The sequence below is a fragment of the Epinephelus fuscoguttatus genome, linkage group LG8 (assembly GCF_011397635.1).
Source record: "Epinephelus fuscoguttatus linkage group LG8, E.fuscoguttatus.final_Chr_v1".
NCBI lineage: Eukaryota > Metazoa > Chordata > Actinopteri > Perciformes > Serranidae > Epinephelus > Epinephelus fuscoguttatus.
Window position 1 is genome coordinate 5,594,567 of NC_064759.1, and position 16,045 is coordinate 5,610,611.

At 40.8% G+C, this 16,045-nt stretch overlaps 1 protein-coding gene across 2 annotated transcripts in view; it reads left to right on the forward strand.

Annotated features, from left to right (window-relative positions):
* LOC125893932 (acidic leucine-rich nuclear phosphoprotein 32 family member E-like) overlaps positions 1 to 11,418 on the forward strand; it is a 32,494-nt gene extending 21,076 nt beyond the window's left edge. The window contains exons 1-7 of one of the 2 annotated variants that reach the window (XM_049584921.1): positions 2,927 to 3,118; positions 4,938 to 5,087; positions 5,269 to 5,391; positions 6,147 to 6,306; positions 8,960 to 9,093; positions 9,183 to 9,249; positions 9,655 to 10,458. In XM_049584921.1, the coding sequence (XP_049440878.1) occupies positions 3,065 to 3,118; positions 4,938 to 5,087; positions 5,269 to 5,391; positions 6,147 to 6,306; positions 8,960 to 9,093; positions 9,183 to 9,249; positions 9,655 to 9,728 (762 nt within the window). In that variant the 5' untranslated portion in view covers positions 2,927 to 3,064 and the 3' untranslated portion in view covers positions 9,729 to 10,458. Of the gene's footprint in view, positions 1 to 2,926; positions 3,119 to 4,937; positions 5,088 to 5,268; positions 5,392 to 6,146; positions 6,307 to 8,959; positions 9,094 to 9,182; positions 9,250 to 9,654 lie in introns of those variants that run through there. The other variant, XM_049584922.1, reaches the window with a different exon arrangement.
* The last annotated feature ends 4,627 nt before the right edge of the window (positions 11,419 to 16,045 follow it).

Below are 16,045 nucleotides of genomic sequence, written 5' to 3' on the forward strand. Positions count from 1 at the left end.
CAGAAAAAGTTTTAAACCTTTGCAGTTCATTCTTTATTTCTCAGCTTCAACAACAAACAGTTTGAGTGGCTGCTTAGCGTTTTAATACTCACTGGGTTTGAGGGCGACTTTTGACGACCTCCTTCACTTCCTGTCATCTGTTGGTGATAAAAGCAAAAAATGACCCAAGAATATTTATAAAAAGAAGAGAAGAAGAAATAAAATGAAATAAAAGAAGATAAAAGTGGAGATATTCACGTTTTGCCATCCAGCTGATTCATTCTGTCCTCAGTTCTGTTTCCTCTTCCGCCTGCTTTTGGTGAAAAAACACCAGAGGTATTGTTTGCTCACGGCCCGTGGGACCAGTTCATCATCTGCACTGGTCCAGTTTTGGTGCAACTCGATTTTTACACGAACCCAAATCTCTCCTTCACATTGTTTACTCTTTATGTCCATGTCTGGCTGTTCTCTCTGACCTGTGGAGTTCCTCAGGGGTCGATCCTGGTCCCATTTTATTTTCCCTTTCAACACTTCCTTCAGGACACACTGTCCATCAGTCTGTCTCTTATCATTACTTCAGCTTTATGTATTATTAACACCAGGTGAGATCAGTGCCTGGATGTGTTTTCTGGAGTGTTTGTCTCACCTGCAGCTAGGACTGGGCAATACGGAGAAAATCAAGTATCATGTAATTTTTTGCCAAATACCTAAATATCAATATTGTGATGACAATGTAGGGTTGACTATTGGTGCTTCAGAAAATATTTACACAATGAGATTTTTCATAAATAATCACTATTTATGTGATTCTATTTACTAAGAGGCTAAAGACAAATAACAGCACAGCCAGAACAGTCTGGTAAATTCAATTCAAAATTTTAAAAGTCGCCTTTAAAACCAAGAAAAGGCACTTACATTATTACGATATACACAATCTAAAACAATACTGCATCTCACATCACAATATCCATATAATATAGATAAATTGCCCAGGCCTACCTGCAGCATGATTTAAAATAGTTTCTGTAGTTTGGTTGAACTGACCCATAAACAACTGGAAAACTTAAAAAAAAACAAAAAAAAAAACAACTATCTGCCAAAAATCAGTTGTTCCATTTTCCACAGAGTGATGTCATCTTTCTGTTTGGTTCAAAGTCTTTAATGATTATTTATTTTTATTGATTATCAACCAAAGATTCACTTCCTGCTCCCGATGACATTACATCCAGTTTACTCCATCAGATTATTTATTCTGTCTTTATTTTTTTCTCTCTCTTTTTTTATCATACATTATATTTTAAAGGCTTTTATACTGAAAGGGTCTATAACTGTAACATCTGCTGTTTATTCAAAATAAAAAAATTTCTGAATAAAAAAAATCACCTGATTTTTCTGTGTCTTTACTTTTTCCTGTTTTAAGAAACACAGTTGGCGCTTTGCTCAAAGGCACTGCAGCTGTTTAACTGCTGTGAAGTTGGGCATTTTAAGGTGGAGGTCAGTGGGGATTGATTGTTTTGCAGCAGCCTCAAGTGGCCAAACAGCCTCGCAGACACACTGATTTGTAACATGAAACTACTTTATTCAGTGTTTTTACTGGTTTAAATCATGTGGTACATTTGTTTTAGAGAGGAAGAGACCTCTGTGGATAATTTGGCTCATGTTAAAAACCTCCTGAACAATGAACACTGAAGGAATTCTAACCAGGAGAAGCGTCACTGCACAGGTGTTATTACATGTTGTGGAAATGTTGTATAAATGTTTGAGTATGTAGCCTTTGTTTGGGTTTCTATAGGTGACGTTCCTTCATGTGTTGGTTTAGCTAACATTTATATATATATAAGTAATCACATTTAAATAATTTGAATTACTACTTGTACTTCAATAAGATGTTAACTTGCTATGGAATATTACATTAGCTATGTTTCCATCCAAAAGTGATTCGAATCATTGGGAAATGCGCATTAAAAGAAATACGAATCCTGTGTGTTTCCATTAAATGTACGGACTTTGGTGAAAACTACGAACTCGTGCGAGTTTTCCGCAGAACCGGAAACAAAACAAGTCTCACATTATTCTTCTTCTACGTTTTCTGGCGGTTGGCAACCAGCTTGTAAATGCATTACCGCCTTCCCGACCCAGAGTGTGGATATCACCACGCTAAAGCGAACTTATTTTAGTTTGTGCGAATCAGGGGATTTTAATTCGAATTTTGGCGTTTCCATCATAATTTTCCGATGCGATACTTCTAGATGCGCATCTAAACAGGCTGATGGAAACATGGCTACTGTCATATTTTATTTTACACTGTAGTATTTGTACTACATTGACTTCAGTAGTCATGTTTCCATCAGCCTGTTTAGATGTGCATCTAGAAGTATTAGTATTTCTGTTTATACTTTAGTAAGACTTTTACTTGACCGAATAGCAGTAGGTCAACATGCTACAAAAAAAGGTATGGAGATAAATATATATTATGAAATAAATGTTATGACTCCCCTGAGAGCACCAAAACTATTTTTCAAAAACATAATTAAAAAACAACTATTTATTGAACCATAGTAACTCATTTATACATTTATATTATTGGGTTTTTTTGCATCGTTTATTTATGCCAGGACTTATTTCATAGTCTTATTACCAATGTGTGCATTTATTTATTGATTATTTATTTATTTATTAAACATTCCATAAACTTGAAGGTTTCAGTAAAATATGGCGCCATTAAAGACAAAGAGTGGGTGTATGTAAAGTTTAAATGTTTCAGGTTCGCCGCCTCATTGGTTACTATGAAGTAACGCCTTTGCAATTCCAACCAATCGGAGAGAAGAGTTTGGTATAATGAGCTGATGGGGGAGGGGCTCAGTGAGTGTATCATGATCTGACCAATGGGAGGCCACCATCTAACATATACATTCATATTCATTGTGATGGGGGCGTGGTCTAACTGTGGAGGTCGGGCGCGAGCGAACATGGAGGTTTAGTTATCGGCTGATAGTGAAGGAAGGCGCCGCAGTGACCAAACCGTGTTTTATTTTCAGTTTTCCTTTGTTACATTAGTTTTTGTGGTCTGTGTTCGGCCTCCAGCATGGAGATGAAGAAGAGGGTCATTCTGGAGCTGAGGAAAAGAAACCCAGCGGAGGTGTGTAACTACAACACTTTAATTTATTTATTTTTCCAGAAGGAACCGGTGGAGGAGGCAGACGGGATCCAAATGACGACGCTGAAAACGTTCAGCGGGAGCGGGCGTCGAGTTTTCTCCCGACATTTTGACCCAGAAAAACAACTTCACCGCAGTTCCAACATGGATGAAACTCCCTCAGCTCCTCCAGCAGCGGCCAGGGGAGTTTCATCCATGTTGGAGGGCAGCTAACACACGAGCTAACAGGCTAACCTGACGGAGCGCCCAGCCCTCGCTATAGAGCGGTGGTCGGGATGAGTTGGCGGCGGAGGGTCGGCGCTTATTCTGGGTAGTAAGGAAAGAAAAATACGCCTTTTGCATGTTTATTTGGTTTGCGTTACATTTATTTACACCCTCCTGTTTCACTGCGCGGCCGAGCTGGCTACCATTTTAACCTTCAGTGTTAAATAGGATGCTTGTAATCTGATGGCGCGTCCAACCAAACTCCATTCTTAATTCTCGAAATTATAAGTTTACTTGGTGGTACGCCACATTTCTCTTCTAACCCAGCAGGATTTAAATATTTTAAACGGTCCTTCAGACCCTGTTGATCACTTCGGCTATCACACAATCTAACAACAGTCCTCCATTTCGATCAGAGCCTAAACTTTTAGGACTGGTTGTAATACGATGGCGCGTCCAACCAGGCTCCATTCTTAAATTCACAAATCATACATTTAATTGATTATATGCCAAAGTGCTTCTCTGCCCCCGGGTGATTTAAATCTTTTTACACGTCGTCAGGTCCTGTTGGTCATTTCGGCTCACATTTGATCCAACAACAGTTCTTCATTTCGCTCAGAAACTAAACTTTCAGGACCTGTTCGCGCTGCTGTTCCCGCCCACTCTGGTGTGTTTTGGTGGTAAAGATTGTAGCTGTGCGTAACGATGCGTGGCTGATTTACCTCAATAAATCAGGGATGTAGCGGAAATGATTTAGATCGTGCTAAAAGCTTTTTTTTTGTCATGAAGGGAGTCTGGCACACTGTTGTGCTCATACATGGTTAAAGTAGAATTCACGTTTTCACTGCAGCAGTTTGGTTAACGAATCGAAACTGATTTTTAGCGTTTCCCACCTTTAACCTAGGTTGCGTGTCTCAGAACGACCGATATTAAACGAGTCTTTTCAGTCGGTGGTCGTAAACCGTGAAGGGTCGTGGTGTTGTAACAGCACATGCTCATCGGTCGGTGGAGAAATAAACGTGTGTGCGCACACACACACACACACACGCGCACACAGCAGCTGTGCGTGTGTGTTTCTGTCACTCATCCACGCCTATTGTTCACCAGAGAGTTTTTGTTCGTTGAGATAAATCACTCCATAATGTGCTGGGACGTTGAACCTGCATGTGTGGTGTTATTTCTCCTGGTCATAAAAACGTTTTTAACCCCCAGATATGATCTACATTAACAATCATTCACTAGAGACTAAGTGTTTTTTTACGTGGACTTACTTAAGTGGATAAAGTCGTCTGGATGAACAAAAATGAAGCCTCTCCTATATTATATCATTATATTTATATATTATATATTAGTGTTTAATATTTTAATGATAATATTGATAATGCGTTTTATTTATAGGCACCTTTCAAAGCGCCCAGAGACACTTTACACGATGCAGTGGGGATTACAAACAACCAGAAATGTGTCCTTAGATTATAAAATCAAATAATACTTAGTAATGCGCAATAAAAGCTAATGAAAGTGTCCTGTGAGTGTCTCTGCTGGATGAAGATGAAGACGTGGTCACATGATATCTTGATATTGTTGTGGTAAACAGGTGGTGGAGCTGGTGGTGGATAACTGTCGCTCCAGTGACGGAGAGGTTGAAGGTTTGACAGACGAGTACACGGAGCTGGAGATCCTCAGCATGGTGAACGTCGGCATCTCTTCGCTCTCCAAACTGCCATCACTGCCCAAACTACGCAAGGTCAGCCTCACACGTCCAGTTCCCACAATGCAACACAGTTTGGTTCAGACTTCTACTCGTGTTTTCTGTCTCAGTGAATGTTTTGCTGTGGTTCCTTCCTCTTGTATGTTTCATTTTATGCTGTATTTTGACATTGCGTCATGGTGATATTTATGCAGGTGTGTGTTTCTGTGTGTTTCAGCTGGAGGTGAGCGATAACACCATCTCAGGAGGTCTGGACACACTGGCAGAGAAATGTCCCAATCTGACATATCTGAACCTGAGTGGGAACAAGATTAAAGAGCTGAGCACCATCGAGACACTGGTGAGTTTCTTCATCGCAATGAGCTGAACCTCACATAAACCCCCTCAGGTGAGACGCCTGTAGGTAGGGATGGGAATCAAGAGCAGGTCTCAAAGTGTCCCATCCACCAGAGTTACCTCAAGAGCTTATCAGTCCTTTTATCGATCCCGGCATGTTTCTGATGTCGGACTCATGCGGCTACTCTGTTGAAAACTTGCGACAAGAAGGAGTCATGGTGGAGCATGTGGAACAGACTACAGTGTGGCTTCATTTCACAAAGAAAGATGATGACAGTGCTGCTTGTAATATCTGTAAATAAAAATGCAAAAACACACTTGCATACTTTCAAGATCAGGCCCAACCACCAGGCAGTGATATAACTGAAACTTGAAAGCCACACAAAGAAGATGTTGGCAAACCAGAAGGGTGAAAAAAGCAACTGAGCTCTGTAGTGCATTGTAGCGCTTCCCCTCCTCAGTGTCGTGACAGAGTTACTGTACATGTATGTGTCAGAAGTCCTGTTCATAGTTTTAAGGTCAGGACTATTTTAGTCACACCTGCCATTGCACAGGATGTCGCCTCACAAAGGAGGTGACGGTGCACACTCTCATGTCTCAAGCCAAAAACTGTTCTCCCTGATGACACTGAAAACAGTTTGTGAAGACCTTCACCTTGGAGGGAGTTTTACAAAAAGTCCTTTTTAAGTAAACATTTCATCCTCCTCCTCTTCATCACATGGTAAGCTGACTCTCTCTGTGCTCTATTGTGTTCTTTAGCAGAATCTAAAGAACCTTAAGAGTCTGGATCTGTACAGCTGTGAAGTGTCCACGCTGGATGACTACAGAGATAGCGTCTTCGAGCTGCTGCCTCAGCTCACCTATCTGGACGGATATGACCAGGAGGACAACGAGGTGCCCGACTCAGAGGCCGAAAATGGTGAGACTCAGACCCACGGCACATTCAACTAAATGTCTTCTGTGTGAGGACGCCATCATGTTATAGACTGTCACTGCAGAGTAACATTAATTTTTTCCCTCTGGATAATTGCATTATCATATTAATAGTTTGTCAAATAAATGAAGTGTGGTGTTTATAATTTAAAGTTCTTAGCATGACATCACACCGAACTGAACTGAACCGTACTGTGGATGAGGCTCAACAGGTCAGGACGCTGGGGAGTGCACAACTTTCAGTCCTGACACAAGCATGCAGCAGCAAGAGAAAAATTCAGTTAGTCAAACAAAAAATAAAATGAATCATGGTGCTAGGAGCTGAAGTGAGAGCTGCCAGTGCACCTCAGAAAATTCCCATAACTGCTTTTTAAATGACAGACCGTTGCAATATCCATCTGTCCTCTGGTGCACTATGGACGGTCGACAAATGTGCAGCTCCTCTGTGCAGCAACTCGCCTCTAAAACAAACAATAACGGCAGCAGGTAAGTATGGCGAGTCGATGTGTTTTGCTATTTTTAGTCTCATTTGTGTGAGATGCAGTAAATCATCAAAATGTGAGCCGTATTGCTGTTTGACAAATTACTATAGCTGCAGTCTGATTGCCATGGTAGTGAATTATGTCCAACTAATAACCACACTCCCATCCTCTGTTTGAGAAAGAACGTTAGCCGTTAAACAGGAAGTAACACCTGCTGGAGGGTTGTGTTGGATGGAGCAAAAGGAGCTGATCAGTGGGCACAGCTCCAGAGAGAGTAGCTCCATTCTGCTGTGGGACTGTTTGAGTGTACTGCTCTTCATTCTAACATTTATTTTTTGACTGGCCTGCAGCAGCTGCTCCAGCACTGCAGACAGAATGTCAACTGTTTCACATACATACACATGAATACAAAAAAAACAGCATTTAACCTCAAACACTACAAATCACAACAGACATTATAAAATGACACATTACTCATTATGTATTTCATTCAGTGTTTGACTCAGGCGCACTGAAGACTACTTAGAAGCCACACTCTTCTGTGTGATGGCAAAAGCTGATATTCTTTAAGTAACATGTGAGAGGGGTCAGACGTAATGCTACCAGCCAGGGACTGAGTGTGAGTCCGTGGCTGAACCCAAATGTTCGGGCTTCACCACACTTGCAGACTTTTGGGCGTGTTCCAGGGAAGTCTGCACGTGTGTGGGGCTGTCAAGTCCACAATTCATCCAGTCCACGAGGGGCCTAAAGCAGACATTCTGCAGTCTTCAGCAGACTTCACTGATTTAATTGCCCACAATTCATTGCAATACAGACATGATGTGTTTTTGTTGTTTTTTTTTAAACTAAAAAGCAAAATTTATGTGTATATAAAACAGTTACTGTAACCTATTAAAACTTTGCTTGAATTGTGTAGGCCAGAAATAATATTCAACAATATCATGATACAGAAATTTGTAGAAATATAGGCTATTGTAATGCATTTTATTATTATTATTATTATACAGGTGCGCGCTATAACGCAAAATGTGGGCTTGAAAAGTGACCGAAAAACAACAAAAGAAGATCATCTGATGTAACTAACAGGCCTACCTGATTTATTTAGTCACAGCTCGGTCCTTATGTACAATCGTCTCTGTATTTGAATGTCTGCAGCCTATGTGTCGTACATAAATTACATTTTTTCACTCACAAAAAGCCGATGCATGGGTTTTATATCTTGTTATCTGTGGGGACTGATGAGCAGGCAGAATATGACAGTAGCAGTCACAGTGTACACGACTGTAATTATCACGCTGATGTTTCCACGGCAACGAGTTAAACAGACTTGTTTGTCAGCGGCTCACGGTCTCTGCCCTCAGACTTTGTGTGGTGATGGTGAACTCGTCACAGTGCGTAAAACTGAAGCCCACGAGGGCTCAGTCCACAAGTCCAGAAAGAGGACGTTAGGATGCAGCCTGTGACTGAATGAACGCAGCCACCTCCTGCTTCAAATTATTGTATCAGCCTTTAAAACCCAATATCACCTTCTTCTCTGAAGAATATGATTAATGATTTCACAAAACAGTCTCACATAAGGATGAATATGTATAAATGTGACACAAGTTTATAATGATTAAAGGGCTGTTGGGCAGCAGGGGGCGCTACAGTCCGGATGTGTGGGAGTGTTTATGGTGCTTCAGCAGGTCTGGAAAACTCATTGAGAGCTTGTTTGAAAGTGCTAAAATCAGACACATGAAAAATCAAAGCAACCACAGTGTAACGATTTAAGGTGCAGCAGTTGTCTTAACAGGAAACAGGAAGTTGTTGTGAAACACTTTAAAAGTGATTTCTGTTTTCAGCTAAAAGCTGTAAGAGCTTCTTCTGACTGAAAAGGTGTGAAAACATGAAACGTTGTGACATTAAGGTCAAATATTGAAATTACAAGATTTATTATTTATAGATGAGGCAAAGATCTTCTGGACTGATGATTCACTGCCTCAATAAAACTGTGCTGCTGATAGAAAATAATAAAATGTTTCAGTCTGAAGAAAAAAATTAACCGAACTTCATAACTTTATTTCTCTGCAGCAGGTGGAACACACACACACACACACACACACACACTAAATATAAAAAAAAAAATAAACCAGTGAAAACTCTGACATCTTGTTACAGACGACGACGACGATGAAGCCGGTCCACCTGGAGGCGATGACGATGATGAGGATGAAGATGACGAGGAAGGCTCAGAGGGAGACGACGAAGAGGAGGAGGTGGGCCTGTCGTACCTGATGAAAGAGGGAATCCAGGTGAGTCTGTCGTTACGCTCTGTGTCCACTGAGCGGCGCTCTTCACTCACTCAAACACAAACTGACGCCTTGCTTGATCTTCCCCTCAGGATGAGGAAGATGATGGAGACTATGTTGAAGAAGAGGAGGACGAAGACGAGGAAGAGGAAGATGGAGGTTTGTGTTTAAGTTTTACAGGCTTTGCTGCAAATGTAATGTGACTTATGAGGAGACACAGTCAGTGATGTGATACCACAGGTCCATTTAACAGCTGCTCTGGAGCTTTTAGTCAAATGACATGATCTTCCTCAGTAAATGGAGGGAAAACAGAACTTTTAGTATTTTCGTGAGGAAGATCATGTGACCTGATCAAAAGCTACTAAATGGACCTTGTGGGGAGTTTCTGTTTGTTTGGCAGATTAGGTTCTCTTTTTGTACATTTATTTTTCTGTAATATTGAGACTTTTTTTAAATGTCTACTTTATTCCCACAGCATCACAGCTTTATTCTGAAAATCTCAGACTTTAATAATATGAGAGAGGAAGAATTGCTTTAATGTGAAAATCCTGTTGTGTGTCTCAGATGTGGACGGTGTTCAGGGGGAGAAGAGGAAGAGAGATCCAGAGGATGAAGGTGACGACGATGATGATGAATAGTCGACTCACCTTCGCTCCCCCCCCTCGTCCTCCCTCCTCCTCCTCCTCCTCCTCCAGTGACCTCTGACCCTGCCAGGTGTCGCCTCAGAGCCGCAGACAGACGGGAAACAGGTTGAGGATCAGTTCTCATTATACAGCGCTGTCATGTGACTGATGATGTCACCTTTCACCCGGTAACCTGATCAGATCACAGATCAATACTGATGAACAGGAAACTGGACCACAGTTAACCCATTCATGTTTTCTCTTTGTCTTTTATTTACAACCACTCTGACTAATAGGTTTTCATGGTGGAAGTAACTCAGTACTTTTACTGCTACTACTTATAAAACTTTTCATCAACTTTGTCATCGTAACTCTCGTGGCCACAAAGATCCAGATTGTTTCAGTTAGTAGGATGTCAATTTGTAAAACACAAAAATACAGTGACGGGCAGTTTGATGTTTTCACGTGACAGTGTGAAAACACGTTGCTAACAGATTTGCTGTTAGATATGCTGATACTAACATGTTTGTGTCTGATCTGAGATCAGTTTCTCACAAACACAAGTCGTTAGTTCATCTGTCAGGTCAGCTGTGATTGGCTGCAGCCACAGAGAGCACCTTGGGTCAAAGGTCGACCTATTTTAAATTTTATAAACTTTCTGTTTTGTAAAGACTCGATTTCGTAAAAACTTTACACATCATGCAAAAAAACCTGTAATTAATCCATTAAATTGTATTTAATCACACAGCCTGAAATCAATATGAGGTCACGACATCACACACGCACGCACACACACACACACACACACCAGAGTATAAATACACAACAACATACTGCTCACGTTACGGCATAAGAAATATTATAACATGAATAATGATAATAATTAACTGTGGTGTTTGTACTTTTACTTCAGTAAATATTCAGAGTACGTCTCTGGATCTGTTTGATCCTTTAGTTTTATTGATCTGATCAGGAGTTCACACACATAGCTTGACTTTCTGTTTACATCTGTGGTGATGACGGCAGATGATCATCAATAATTAATAATCACACAGTTTGATTTGGTTTATCCTGAACCAGACCCAGTCTGATCTAAAGACTACAGTACCCATGATCCTCGGCTCTCTGATTGGATGATTGAGACAGCAGTGCACTCTGGGATGTTTCTGTCTTTATTTTAATATGACTGTTACTGCATTAACCCCTGACCCCGCCCCCTCACCTGTCACCTCTCCGTCTGCCGCTCTCTGCTCCTCCTGGACTCTGTGGGTCTTGACTCTGGTCTCTGTCGGTCCAGAATGAGGACCTCTGTGGGGCCAGGCTCTGGACTCTACGTGTCCTGACTTTGGATTCTGTAGGTCCAGACCCTTGACTCTGTGGGTTCAAAGTCTGGACTCTGTGGGCTCAGACTCTGGTCTCTCTGGGTTTTGGACTTTGGTCTCTTTGGGTCCAGGCTCTGGTCTCTGTGGGTCCAGACTGTGGTCCCAGCAGATGGGTCCAAGCTCTGTTCTCTTAGGGTCCAGACTTTGGTCTCCACAGGTGGGTCCAGTCTCTGGTCTCTGTGGGTCCAGGTCTTTGTGTAAATAGAAGTGAAGTGGTCTCTGTAGGTTTTTTGTCGTCCAGTTTGAATCATTTTATTTTTTTATTCCCGTTTTCTTCTGTGTCGCTGTAATCACCAGAGTTTTTCAATAAAAAACAGAACGGACCAACGTTTCCTCTTTGATACTGTAAGTATTACTACAAATATGGGACACATATTACTGTAAATATTACTGCAAATATGGGACACATTACTGTAAATATTACTACAAATATGGTACACATATTACTGTAAATATTACTACAAATATGGGACACATTACTGTAAGTATTACTACAAATATGGTACACACATTACTGTAAATATTACTACAAATATGGGACACATATTACTGTAAATATTACTACAAATATGGTACACATTACTACAAATGTTACTGTAAATATTACTACAAATATGGGACACATATTACTGTAAATATTACTACAAATATGGTACACATATTACTGTAAATATTATTTTTTAAGAATGTTATTGTTTCTGTTGAAGGGTAAATTTGTTATTACAGGCTGCAAGAGGTCAATTTCTGTTCACTGAAAGTGTTTGTTTTTTCCACTGACAGACTCAGATTGTTGTTCTTAGTGTCTGACATCATTATACAAGGATCCCTACAGAGAAAAACCTTTTCTTAAAGAGTAAGATCCTTTTTGTTTAACCAGAAACAGCCATAATATCATCATCGCCAGTCTCACCAGACTGCATCTAAATAAGCTGTAACTTTAACACATATAGAGTCATCACATTTTCACACCTGACTGTGGGAATTCAGGGTTTATTTCAACCAAATCAGAGCTGGTGATCGTGGGAACGGTGGAAAGATGAGCCCAGAATTTTTTTGTGAGTTTTATTTGTTTCTGTCGACTTTGACTAAAGTATGTTTTATGATGATGAAATTACAGTTTGTTTGTTTTTTTAGTCTGGTGTGTCTGGTGATGGTGACTTCAGGGCTGGCTCTGGTGAAACGAAAAGGATTTTACTCTTTAACGAAAAGGTTCATTTCTGTCAGGATCCTTTTATAATGATGTCAGACAAATCTGAGTCTATCAGTGGCAAAACAAGCACATACAGTGGACGTATACTGACGGTGCATAGTTGCCCTGGGTGGTAACGTTGCAGCCTTCTCGCGCAATACTGTCCAATTTAGAAGTCCTCAATAAAACACAAAGATATTCAGTTGATTGAGATGTAAGACGGAGGGAAAATATGGAACAAATTAAGAAATTATTTAATCCTACAAGTAACTAAATTTAGTTTTGATTTCACAGTGAACTGACAAAATTCAAAAGTAATAACTCTTAATATAAGATTTAAAACAAACATAAAGACATGTTCACTATTTATCAGTTTGTTTTCACCACATGGTGGCGCCAAAGGTCAACTCAGAAACACAGTCCTCAAGCGTTTTTAATTTTCTACAATTATTCATATGTTTTCTTTGTCATTAAATGTTTTAGTTCTAAAGTTTTTCTTTTGTCAATAAGTTAAAATGTTTACCTGTAGTATAAAGAGAATCTATGTAATATATAAATATATCTAACTTATGTATTCTATATTTCAGTTTGTGTTTTAACTTGTTAAAAGTGATGAGGAGCGGTCTCTGCTGCTCTGACCTCTGACCCCCGACGGTAGTGTTGATGTCACACTGAGCTGCACCACAGGTCGGAGGTCATGTGATGTCATCATGTTACTTTAATTGCAGAACTTACTGATCAGTAATCAGCAGGTTCTGATATGAGTTTGTGTCTGGATGAAGCCTCCTGTTTTCCTTCCAGATGTTTATATGCATTTATAAACCTCTACAGACTGAGGCACTGCTGATTATTGATTATTGACATGTTCCTCAGACATTAACATTTTATATTTATTTTTCTATATATATTTTTTCTTCATGGTACTGAATGACTGTGTGACCGTAGTTCACACACACACACACACACACACACACACACGGTAAGAGTGAAGCAGGTCAGTCAATAAGCCAGTCAATGAGATTACATCAAACCCTGAGTGTGTGAGTGTGTGTGGTTTCCATGGTGACCTGTGAGCGCTGTGCTGTACCTGCTGACTCAGCTGACAGGTGAGCAGACAGGAAGTGTTTAAATGATTAAAATTGAGTTTTTGTGTCTCAGCGGGAGACAAACAGTTTTCTTTTTAAATGTTTTTTGCGAGGGCCATGATGCTTAAAAAACTGTATCCACCTATTTAAAGATTTGCCATGAAAGTCAATGGGAAAAAAGTCTCTTTGGGTCACATGGCATCATGTGGCGGTGCAGTTACACAGTTTGGCCACTACAAAAATGAGCTTCAGGGGCCAGTGCACTTCCTCAGGCCTGGTTTAAACCTGATATTTCTGCACAGTTGCAGACAGCACAAGACTCACCTGCTAGGGCTCCACGACGGGAGCCAACAGCAGAGAGTTGACTTGTAGCGTTGGAAACGAGACTTACCTGCACAGGCTCGAAGATTTGGCCTGCTGGGATGGATCGGCCGCTAGTAGGCAGATTAGGTAGGGCAGGTCCCAGGTCCTTATGGTCCACCTGGATGATGTCTCTTTTGTGTGTGTGTGTGTGTGTGTGTGTGTGTGTGTGTGTGTGTGTGTGTGTTTCAATAATTTTGCTTTGATTTGTTTGGGTGAGCAGAGCCCTCACCTGACAACCAAATCAGAGAAACACTCACTCATTCATTCACTGCAGCGCTCTGCCCAGTCCTTCAGATGTTGTTGCTCCGCCCCCTTCCACCTGTACACACCTGTCTCACATCAGAGCATTGTCTCGCTGCTCCGTTGCCATGGAAACATGTTAAATGTAAAGCAGAGAGTTTGCATTATGTTTGCATGAGAAGTGTCGCAGTGATCTGATGAAAGGTTCAGTTCTTCATACACTCACTGAAACATTAACTCTCTATAAAACTCCTCTGGAGCGGTCTGAACAACGCTGTTCAAAGTGTGGAGATGACAGGGGACTTCAGGACGAGCCCTCCAACACCTCCACCCCCTGTTGTGGAATCCTTCAGGTTTCTGGGATGCACCGTCTCTCAGAACCCAGACTGGAAGTCCAGCAACGACACCATCAGGTAAAAGGCCCAGCAGAGGATGGACTTCCTGCGCCAGCTCAGCAAGTTCAACCTGCCTCGGGAGCTGCTGATTCAGTGTTACTCTGCACATCCATCACTGTGTGGACTGCTGAGAAACTCATCCAGCCTGCAGCCAGCCTGCCCTCCATCCAGGATTTATACACCTCCAGAGTCAGGAGGAAACAGGCAGGTAACATCACTGCAGACCCTTCACACCCTGAACCTGTAACAACCTCTCCCCTCTGGGAGGCGCTACAGAACACTGTGCGCCAAAACAACCGGACACAAGAACACTGTGTTTCCACAGGCCATCACGATGATGAACACTTCACACCAGTCACATCCTTTTGGCATCCAAACCCTGTGCGGTAACCCTGTAACACAGAGCGTCCAATTAACCAGTAAGGTATATATTTATAGTCTAAATACTTCCACATGTTCATATTATCAGTATCAATATAAGAGCATCCCTGTATACATGATGTATACTGTACGTCCTCATGTATGTAAAACAACATGTTGCACTAATAATCCTGTATTTATTCCAGCGCCCTTTGCACACTGCACCAATGCTCTGCTGTGTCTGTTAAATCCGTATCTTATCATATTGTATTGCATCTTATCTTATTTCTTATCGTATCTTACCGCATTTTATCGCCTCTTATCTGATATCTTGTCTTATCTTATGTTATCTTATTGTATCATATTTTATAGTATCTTATCTTGTCTTATCACATCTTATCATATCGTATTTTATCGAATTGTATCTTGTCTTATCGCATTTTATCGCCTCTTATCTTATATCTTGTCTTATCTTATTGTAACGTATCTTACCACATCTTATCTTATATCTTATCACATCATATCGTATTTTATCGTATCGTGTCTTGTCGCATCGCCTCTTATCTTATATCATATCTTATGTTATCTTAGTGTAAGGTGTCTTATTGCATCTTATCTTGTATTTTAAAATATAGTATCACCCTGACTGTATATATTCTGTTTGTGCAAATAATCTTGTTCAGTTTACAATATATATATGTATATATATATATATATTTATTTACGTTTCTGTTTGTTAATAATTCCTGTTTATTTAACTATATATTTGTTAATACTACTGTTTAAATTTCTTATATTTTCACGTAACTTTCCTCTCTTGCAAGGAGCACCTGTAACATAAATAATTTCCCCTCGGGGATCAATAAAGTATTTCTGATTCTGATTCATATCCCCTCTTAGAGTATCGTATCGTACCTTGTCGCATCGCATCTTGTCGCATCGTATCATTACACCGATTACACCGTTAGAAATGTGAGAAAGAGCTCAAGGTGTCAACCTGGCCTCCAAATCCCCCTGGTACCAATCTGATCGAGCATACGTGGGATGTACAGGTACCCACCTCGCACTCCGTCTTGACAGGTCAGAGCTTAGTCGGATGTAGATCGGAAGTACCTCTGGGGCACCGGCACTTCCCACAGATGCTCAGTCAGATTGGGATCTGGAGATTTTTGAGGCTAGGTTGACACTTTGAGCTCTTGCATTCCTCCGACCATTCTTTCGCAGTTTTGAGGTGGGACATGGTGGCTACTGCCATCAGGGAGTCTGCAATGGTCTCTGGGCAATTGGAGCATGTCAGGCGGTATCCACAGAGATGTCA